Source organism: Semicossyphus pulcher, unplaced genomic scaffold (assembly GCF_022749685.1).
Source record: "Semicossyphus pulcher isolate SPU_LCO1_2020_fin unplaced genomic scaffold, fSemPul1.0.p SCAF_3, whole genome shotgun sequence".
In the NCBI taxonomy this organism is placed as follows: domain Eukaryota; kingdom Metazoa; phylum Chordata; class Actinopteri; order Labriformes; family Labridae; genus Semicossyphus; species Semicossyphus pulcher.
Genome location: NW_027211704.1, coordinates 25,417,798 through 25,427,506, shown reverse-complemented (window position 1 = coordinate 25,427,506; position 9,709 = coordinate 25,417,798). Strand labels below are relative to the sequence as shown.

General features: G+C 42.7%; 1 protein-coding gene across 1 annotated transcript; it reads right to left on the bottom strand.

Annotated features, from left to right (window-relative positions):
- ccdc120b (coiled-coil domain containing 120b) lies at nucleotides 1-6,711 on the bottom strand. The gene is made up of 9 exons (XM_069678612.1): nucleotides 6,659-6,711; nucleotides 5,709-5,839; nucleotides 4,936-5,037; nucleotides 4,720-4,840; nucleotides 4,497-4,556; nucleotides 4,101-4,254; nucleotides 3,869-3,970; nucleotides 2,489-3,526; nucleotides 1-1,484 (listed from the first exon to the last, which is right to left on the bottom strand). Exons 1-9 carry the CDS (start codon nucleotides 6,705-6,707, stop codon nucleotides 1,388-1,390), a joined length of 1,854 nt encoding a protein of 617 aa, XP_069534713.1. The 5' UTR covers nucleotides 6,708-6,711; the 3' UTR covers nucleotides 1-1,387.
- Between the last annotated feature and the right edge of the window lie 2,998 nt (nucleotides 6,712-9,709).

Here is a 9,709-nt window from a genome sequence, read left to right as displayed (position 1 = left end):
AACTGCAGCAGCCCTATTCTGTTCACACTACCAACCTCACTTTATACAACCAACTACATAGTGCTCATTTAGGGGTGGAATGAGTGGGGGAGGTTATTTGGATTAAATACATATTGTGTGGTTAGTTTAAAAATTGTATTGTTAGTACGGGAATAAAATATCAGCTTGAAACTCATCAGTACAATCCACGCTATATACAGACTAACACTCAGATAGACCTTTAGTTAATGTTGACAAAACCCAATTTTCTTAATGTTTCGCATTACAAACCCTGTCAAAACCTTCCTACTTTATGTCATCTCTCTTGGTGACAATTTCATAGGGATTTAAGGCTTAAGATGTTCATAAAGTGCTCCATATGACACTCAAATCTTCCACAACTTAATGCAGAAAAAAATGATTTGATATGAGTAGATTATTGTCATATAGTCATGTGCTACTGCCATACAGTAGGTTAACAATAGCCCTCTGGTTTTTCCTAAAACTGGTCTAATTATTCTGTCAAGGTCAGCAGACACAAAGCTACATTTATTATCCAGCACTGAGCTGAATCTAGAAAACAAACTGAAAAATTATATATGACATCATTCCAAACACCCTAATCATTTAGTGACATCGTGACCTGCTCTCAGTTTTTGATTAGATTAAGCTCACAAAGGCTTAATGCTAGCTTTCAGATCATTAGAAAGCACTTTAAAGTTTTCTAACCAGGATTTAGTTTTGATATTAAAACATTCAGGCACTCCCGTCCGCTACACCAGTATGCTACAGTTTCATTTATCATTCATGAAAAATACAAATGGCTGTATTGATGTCAGATGAGCACTGAAGCATGTTTTTGAGTTCTATATAGTTTACAAACACACATTCACCAGCATGTAGTTATACTTTTTAAATGATGTGAGCTCATATAACATCTTTGTATATCACACGAGTAATGAGCAATAAATTACCTCTTTAATATAGCTGTTCTTTATATCTCAGAAGATACAAAATAGTGATTTAGAGTTGAATATATTCTGTAAAAAAGTATATCTTGGGAGTCTTCTTAGGGGTTATAAGGAAGGATTTTACTGCTCGTGTTGGACCAGAAATATCGATATACAGCATGACCGTACTGTTATTAGATTAGTCAACTCCAGTGCACATCCACGAGAACACTACGTTTGAGGTTCACATACTGGTGGGGAACTTGCCAAGGCTTTTTCACACTGTACAGCTACAGTTTGTCATATATTCCAGTCTCTTTCTGCTGAGGTTGCCATGTTTTGCTTTGCTTTTGAGGTCACATTGTATCAACTTGTCTGTGTCCATGTGTGAGAGATTGTGTGTGCGTGTGAGGCTACAGTATTTTCACTAATATAATGTGTGTGTGTGTTCTGCTGCATCAGACTAGGGTGCCTGGGTCTGCACTGGGTTCCTTTGGGGTCACTTCTTGCATCTGCGGATGGGGAGCCTCCTGATAGAGAGAGAACTCCATCGACCTGTTGGGAAGACAAAACAAATCAATACAGCGCTCCACAACCAAGCGGCAGGAAATGAAGGGGAAAACCATAGTGAGAATACATCTTCATCAGATAAAAAGTATGAAAAATGGTCGGAATATAACAGCTTGGATAGGGATGGCCTGGATATAACGGTTATTTAATCCCTCTTAAATTTAAGAAATGGGGAAAATCTCTCTCATGATATTAGGGTCTCATTTATTGATAATCACTTTATATCCGTTGTCAAAGTTACATGTGTATATGTGACTGCTGTCTCTCATGAGTCACTTAAGGCAATTAAAGGAAGGCTATGAGTGAGAAAAGCTGTGTTTTTCATTAGAAACATCTAACAGCCTGAATGTTGAGTTGGCATGAGATAAATTGAATCAAATAATGCTGAGCATGCAGAAACCGAACACATACCAAAATAAAACAACCACGGCTTTCAAAGTCACAGGATGATGGATGACTGGTTTGTAACAAGAGTGAAAGTTATCGCACCATCCTCTGCTGGAAGACTTGCTGCTGGCTTCCAATGAGAAAGATATTTAAGCATATCTCAGTAATAAACACTGAGTGTGTGATTCACTAAAGGATTGTGCGGATTGTACGCAGAAGGTTGAATGCACCCCAAAGTGCGCTGCAGAGCACTGTGCTCCAGTGCCATTTGCGCGTATTTACATGAGTCTTAATATGCAAATGAGCAGCACCACGCAGCACAGAGTGGAGGTGCAGACAGCAAACTGCACGAATCTGTGAAACTTTATGGGTGTGTTTGCGCTTGAATATCATTAGTGGGTGCAAATGATACGCAATTTATGGTGCTATCAACGGCCACAATTCATTTTCAGTGAATTCCCCCCTGAGAGCGTGACTGCGTTGCAAACAAGCATTTTTGGTATATGTAGTTCAATAAACGGTACTTTCTTTTGCTTTAATGACAAAGCTCACAAAAGTCATGATTAGACCAGATAGAGCAATAAGGGAAAAAAAGAACTCACCTTCCATGCAGCGGGTGACCATGGAAGCTCGCTGACTGGGGTATCTGAGATCTGTGGAGGTTAGCGGTGTCACCTTGAGCAGACTGGGCCTGGTGCACCAGTGGGTGGGGGTGTGAGAGGCGAGAGATTCCTGCTTCGTGGCCCTTTGAGGCAGCAGGAGGATATCCAAGGGCATTCCTTAGGTACCAGTCCCTCAGACCCTCCAGAGCCAAGGCTTTATGCAGGCTTCTCGTTGAGTCCTCTGGGGTTGGGAGAGAGAATTGTGGGGGTCTGCGGCTGAATGAGGGTCCGGACAGCTCGGTCTGGTAGGGATGGAGGTTGGGGATGGAGGATGTGGTGGTGCCAGAGGCAGGCAGGGGAGACTCGTACGCTGACAGCAGGATGGCATCCTGGGTGTGTTGCTGCAAAGGAATAAAGGGTCCACAAGATTTGGTTCTGGTCACTTTGACCCTACGCAGCTCAGCTTCTGAGCCTCGGAGGACCAAGGGGCTGTAAGGAGTGGAGGCGCTGGGGAGGTGCACCTGGGAATGGGAAAAGCCATTGGCATGGGGAGGCACGGCCGCAGTGGAGGAGCGAGGAGAGGACATGTCCTGCCAGATCCTGCCTGTAGACTGGTACAGGTGGTGCTGCACTTGCATACGCTGCTGCTTCCCCCAAATATAGTCCATCAGTAGCTCGTTGTAGCCTCCAGCAGCCCCTCTGCCGCCCATGGACAGGCGCATTTTGGCCTGTTCCACAGAACCACCCACATTTCTCTCAGGGCTGCCCAGGTGAATCTGTCGCAGCTTCCCATCAGTCAGAGTCTCTGAGCTTTTGTAGGGCCCTCCCCTGGGGGGCATCCCGTTCCTGGGAGCAGGATCGTCAGGGAGACTTGACCTATCCAGCAAGGCCTCGGAGCTGTTACTGCGCCTGGCCCGGGAGCTGTAAGGGCAGCTTCGGCGGTCAGAAGAAGAACCCTCCTGGGCAAGTGGAATAATGTAGGGCACATCCAAGCTGCCAGACCACTGCTTCAACCCACTTCCACCTGACGCATCCGACCTGAGGCAGAATAAGAACAACAACAGCTTATATTAGGACAGGACTCTGAGCAACAATGGATTAAATAAAGTAAGTGAAAGCATTTCAATTTTTTAAAAAATCAGTGTAACTGCATTTCACAGGAAATCACTTAAGTAGTGACATGGTTTGTATGCCAAAGACCAAATGATGAGCTCAAGCCCTTGCTGGTAGCTAAATATGACACTAATCGTTGTAACAGCCCTGACTCTGTGTCTGCATTCAACTAAGTCATTAAGCCATTTCCAAGCACACACTTATCACAGTGGGAGGGAGCTGTAGCTGCGCTGCATCAGAGAGGAGCAGCACTGTTTCACAAGTTACCTGACGTGAACGCTGATTGGAGCAGTTCGGGCCAGGAGAGGAGTAGCTGGGACACTTCTGCCTTCAACATTAGACGCACTTCTTGGTAAAGAGTGAGTTGGGCTTTGAAAGGCAACAAAAGAGGACATGGGTCAAATTACAATGTATCACTCATATCATATAGTATGTAAACTTCCATGCACATCAAGCAGACTGCACAGCTCCATGTACAGAGTGACTTTAAGTGAAGTACCTAACAGAGCTTGTGACAGAGTTGCGGCGTGTCCTCATCTCATAGTAGATCTCGACTGGAGACAGCTTCCTGCTGATCCTGTGGTCTGGGCTGCCCACAGTGAGCCGCGGCTGAGACAGGGAGCGCTGGTCAGCGGCCACACTCGGAGAAGACTCTTTTGGGAGAGAAAAACAAAGAAATTACATTTTCATAAGGACGACTTCATAAAAAAACTGATCACTCTTATTAAAAGGACAACAAACAGAAGTGTTTTAGGTTAACAATTGAAATGTGGGGACTGTGTGCTTACTACTGCACAGTAAACTCATTTTGAAGAAGTATACAGAGGCAGACATACAGAGAGAGACATCACACAGAGATAGCTGTTCAAAGACATTTGGTATTCAGTTGACTCACCATTATCATGGGATGTCGAATCTGACATGGAGCTTGTACTCTCTGACATGACAGTGTCCTCTGAAAGACAACAAACCAGTCAGGACACAGACAATGCAGCATGAAATGTGATATCCTAGCTAAGCATAAAATGTCACTGACAGTGGCTTTGCTTTTACTGACCTACACAAGTAGGGTTTTATTTCTTTTCATGGTTATGGTTTTGGGTGCTTCGTGATTATACCTGTGTGACAACCCCGATGAACAGTCCTCTTGCTGTTTGGGACATTTCGGTCTGATTCTGAGTTCCTGTAAAGAGCTCCAGTGAAGATGGCTTTCATCTGCTTCCTTTGGACAGCCTCATCCTGTAGCCAGGGACAGCCAGATGTGTTAGACCACAAGTACACAAAGAGCTACAGCTGCTGCGTACACACAATTGATATTCAAGGTGTTGACTTACCTCTGCCTTGGTGTTGGGCGGCAGGCCAGCTCTGCGCTGCACCAGTGGGGGGTTCTCTCCAGTCTCCAGGGGGAAAGAATGTGGCAACTTCCCAGTCAGCTCCTGCAGAGGACATGCATCAGCTTCCAGTAACTAAAATCCATCTTCACACTGGCTTGTGAGCTCCCAAGTGTTATATAAAACAATACCACTTAACAGATTACTTTACATGTCAATAAAAAAACACCCTTTAAATAATGCTGCACAGACATAGATAGGCCAGAAATAATGTTTCTATCATTCTTTACCTCTAAAGCTGAAACAGACTAACTCTGCTGTTGATCAGTGCTTCAAACCTCTAGCTTCACTAAAATCAGACTAGGTAACTTGTGAATCCAAGAATAGAGCACACAGCGACAAAGTGAGTCACCATACATCCAGCTGAAAACATGGCGATGATTTAAACAGTTGTTAATGAAGTGCTGAGGCAGCTGTGGCTTCATTAAGACCAGCTGACAAGTTCTCTGGATTAATCAAGCACATACTCATAGCATCTAATTTTCTATAAGAAAAAAAAACCCACTGATGCTCAACAAGTTACATCTCAGCTCAGAGGTTCACATTTACAGAACAATAAAATATGCTAAAATCTGTAATACGCTGCAGGCTCAGTAGTAAAACACAATAAGAGAACAAAAGAGTAAGCTGTAATTTATTCTTAACACTTGAGGTGTATGGAGTAAAAATGTTGTAACCTGAGCCAGGTGTCAAAACGTGAATCAAGGGTTACTCACTGCTTCCTGCAGACAGACTTGTTTGAGCTCTCCCACCCTGGTTTTGAGGAGAGCCTCCAGGGCCTGCTTCCTCTCTTGCAGAGCTGCAATCCTCTCAGCCTGCAGCTTGCTGTCCTGGCAGCCTTGAACATCTACACAGCACAGCACATGCATCTCAAAAAGACTGGAAAAACTTTAAGGCTTGACATATTCTGTTTGTTTTTTTAAGGGAGACCAAAACCAAAAATGAACCCTATTTACCCTACAAGTATTGTGTGTGTATTTAAAGCCAGATATATCTTATTCTCTCTACCATGAAACACCATTGTTTTCCAAAAAAAATATTATAGAGCGTTAGTGTGGAACACTGTTGCAATGTTTGCATGTTCCTTAATAACCTTTTACATGAGGATTGTAGTTCATTTCTACTCAAAACATGCTCATAACATTAAATTCGTGTTCATTCACAGCAAACAATAGTCCCAAACAAATGCAAACTGATAGAGTATTCTAAAAACTACAATGCCCATCTGTTTTAGGATAATACTGAGCATTATTTAAAATTGGACTGTTTATTTGTCACAGGATTTTTTCAGTCAGAACCAGTTGGATGGCTGAACAGGAGACTGGACATTTTAGGCCAAATAAATGAAATGGAGATATGAAGAATTTAAACTTAGAAATGCAGTGTTCAGGCTTCTGTTGTCTCCCAGTGGTTGTTTTGTCTATCTCTAATGATATGAGGCCTGCTTACAGTTTCTCAGACCTCTGAAAAGATTATCTGACAGCACGTGAACAAAAGGCCTTCACACGTACAGCTGTTTTTTCAGCTGGCTGTTCCCATGAAAACACTTTTGTTTTCTGTTAAACTGTGAGAAAAAAAAACAGGAGCTGGCTGATTTGCCAGGCCATTTCAGGCTTGTCCAGACATGAAAGTGTCCTTCATTACGCTGTGTGTCATTATCACTCACCAGGAGCCCCCAAACCCATGGATGTGATCAGGTGTCCTTTGACCTCCATGTGATGGAACTGTGGGGACTTAACGACTCACGCTCCCAGCCGCGCCCTCACCTGAAGAAAAACAAGCTGAGATTTAACTTCTGCTAAGATGCAACAACATATTAAGGCTGAGATGCCTTCATCTCTCTAACCTTGCAGTATCAGCCATGTGTTTCTTTGAGGTGTAGAGTCAACAGTTGCATTTCTTGCAAGTCAGCAGTAGTTAAGCATGGGTGTCTCCGAGATCAGATTACACAAGGTACCATCAGGGGGAGCCACTGCACCTCTGTTCAGGTGTCTACAGCTGAATCCTTGAAAAAAGTTTATAAAATATATTTTATTAGTACAGATAAGAAAAGAAAAGTTTCTGTTAATGTTGACAATAAAATAAATCATAAGAGTCTCAGGGAGGTGGAAGTCAAACTGTCATACTGTATGTAGTAGAGATAATTTATTACCGGGGTTGAGACTGCTTCAGTAAAAGCACTATAAAACCAGATTTGAACATATGTAAAGCTATATCAAAAATATGCATTTAACCAGTTTTATGGAACACTAAGAAAATTTCAAAAGCTCAATAGGAGTCTGATAGTAGCTTAGCTTGCACCTTCAGGCATTTTGAAAATGAGTACTACTCTAAAATTAGCTCTCAGATACAATTAGCAACCAATTAATTTGAAAGGAGAAGAAAAAGGAGACAGGAAAAGAAGCATTAATAATGTATGGACAGAAACAGAGAGGGGGAAACTTAATCCCTGTGTGTTTTATGTCTCAGGAGCTCAATAGCTACTGCTACAAAAGAGAGGGAGCCTGAGGAAGAGAGCCAGGAGCAATGGGTTGGAATAAATAACAGAGGGGACGAATAAAAACAATGTTCAGTGGAGTTTCATCTTTGCTGCAGTCATAAATATAAAGGTTTACATGAAATGCACTTTGCATTTAATTACGCTTACTTGGCTATATTTTATAGCTCCTATATGTCAGATCATCGGGGATATTTATGTTGAGTAGGAAAAAGACAACATTTAAAAAACAAACAGGACAAGAAATGATGCCTTCTGTAAACTGCCACAAATATGCAGTGTTTCATGTGCACTCCCTACACAATGGAGGTTCATTACAAACAAAGCCTCTTCCCTAATACCCAATAGAGACTTGACATCCAAAAATAGCAATTGCATTTTCTGCCAAAAGCCTCTCACTCAACGCCGCTCACAAATCGCTGCCATAAACAAGGATCCTGCCAGTCGAGTAAATCATAAAATGACTCCATTCAACCCACAAATCTAGATGGAAGCCCTCAAGGGCTGAATCAAAATTACCCGACCAAAGTCTGCATCTGCCAGCATCACATTTATCTATCAGTAACTCAGAGGAGCTGTCTCAAAGCTCTGCACACAACTGTCCAGCCTTTTCCTAGGGTCAGTAAGACATAGTGTTTTGTTTTCGTCACACCAAACAACAGCAAGAACAAGGCTCACTTCTAGTGAGGACATACTTGAAATAGTTGTACCCAGTCTGCTCCTGTCCTGGAACTGAACCAGTAACTGCTGTTTGCTCCTGTACGTGTGAAAACCCACAGCATGCTTGACCTCCCATTGACAGACAAGTAGGAGCCTTTCACACACACAAGTGGCAGAGTTACGACCGCCGCTCAGACAAAAGCTCATCACATGAACCTTGTTACACAAAAACGAGGCAGTGATAATTAGATTTTAAGTTAATCTAATAAACTGAGAAGAACTTTCACCTGGGAATGTGCATGGCTTTGTCATGCCTGCTCTCTGATAGGAAGTCTGAGCAGCCAAACCTATGGAGAGAATCAGTCAAGAGACGACAGAAACTTTTGGTTTTTATGTGGATGGTCGCTGGGGAGCTGAAAGCAGGAGCCAAAAGGCTGCCATGCCTCTTAAGAGAAGCGTTGTCCTGTAACCAAAACATTTGCTTGGAAACCAAGTGTTATCCTTTTCACTCACCTAAATGTGCCATTTGTCTCTTTTAGATCTTACCAACTTTTGGCTTCTGTGCTCTGGGTTAACAAATGTTTCATTTTTACAGCTATAAATGCTGTAGCACTTAAAGCGTTAAAGTGTAACTTGGGAGAGTAAACATTCTTCTCTGACAAATAAGTCAAATGTATTAACAATAAAACCAACTTTGTTCTCTTCAACACATTCAGCACTTCTGTTCTACAGTCTCAGGCCATCTGGAATGACAGGAGCTAATGGTAGCTAATGTTAGCAATACTGCATTTCTAAGTTATACCCCTTTCCCATCTAAATTTAGCATGTTGACGCGGGTTTTTTAGACCCGGGAAGACCTGCTTATAGATGCCAATTGTCCCATTCTCCCATTGCCAGTGGAGTACTGTGGTACTCCTTTCGGTCTCTTTTCTGATGCATCACCGTCTGACGTCACAAACGCTTCGGAAACATGGTTAGTAAACAGTGAAGATGTTACGGTGGTTAAGTCTTTATTGTATCTATTACTCATTCAGTCTATTTATCAAACTCGATGCCGACAAATTTGGCACGATGTTGGAGCGCTGCTGGGATGGAGACGGGCAGAATTTGTAGCTGAGATGGCAAGGAGTCGCAGAAGTTACCAACGGAGCATAGTATTGCGCCGGAAAGGGGGCGGAGAGTAGCGTGTTGACATGGGTTTTGTGTTCCCATCAGCTGATCGGAGCTGACGCGATAATTACCCGGGTCTGAATGCTGACTGTAATCTTTCCCATTAAGCAAAAAAGCCGGTTTTTAGCGGGTTTTTTGACCAGTGGGAAAACGGCTATAGTGTGTTAACTTAAGGACTCATGTCCACGTACTTGTCTCTAGGGCAACACAAACTTGTGGTGTCTAAACATAACGTGTTTGGAAACGCCACGCAACTGTAATATTTCCAAGCATCTCCGAAGATTAAATGTCCACAAAAACAGCAATTTTATCCCACTGTTTGTGTCCAGTGTGCTACTGGCATGACGTGTGTGAAATAACATGCTGCTCCACAAAACAACCAGTGTGTAT

Bases quoted from the DNA above. Each gene is read 5' to 3' on its own strand.
- ccdc120b (XM_069678612.1), bottom strand. From the start codon at position 6,707: ATGGAGGTCAAAGGACACCTGATCACATCCATGGGTTTGGGGGCTCCT. The intron at 4,255-4,496 runs GTGAGTCAACTG...CTCTCCCAAAAG, and splicing joins TTCGACATCCCATGATAATG to AGTCTTCTCCGAGTGTGGCC. The intron at 1,485-2,488 runs GTGAGTTCTTTT...TCTTCCCAACAG, and splicing joins GGTCACCCGCTGCATGGAAG to GTCGATGGAGTTCTCTCTCT.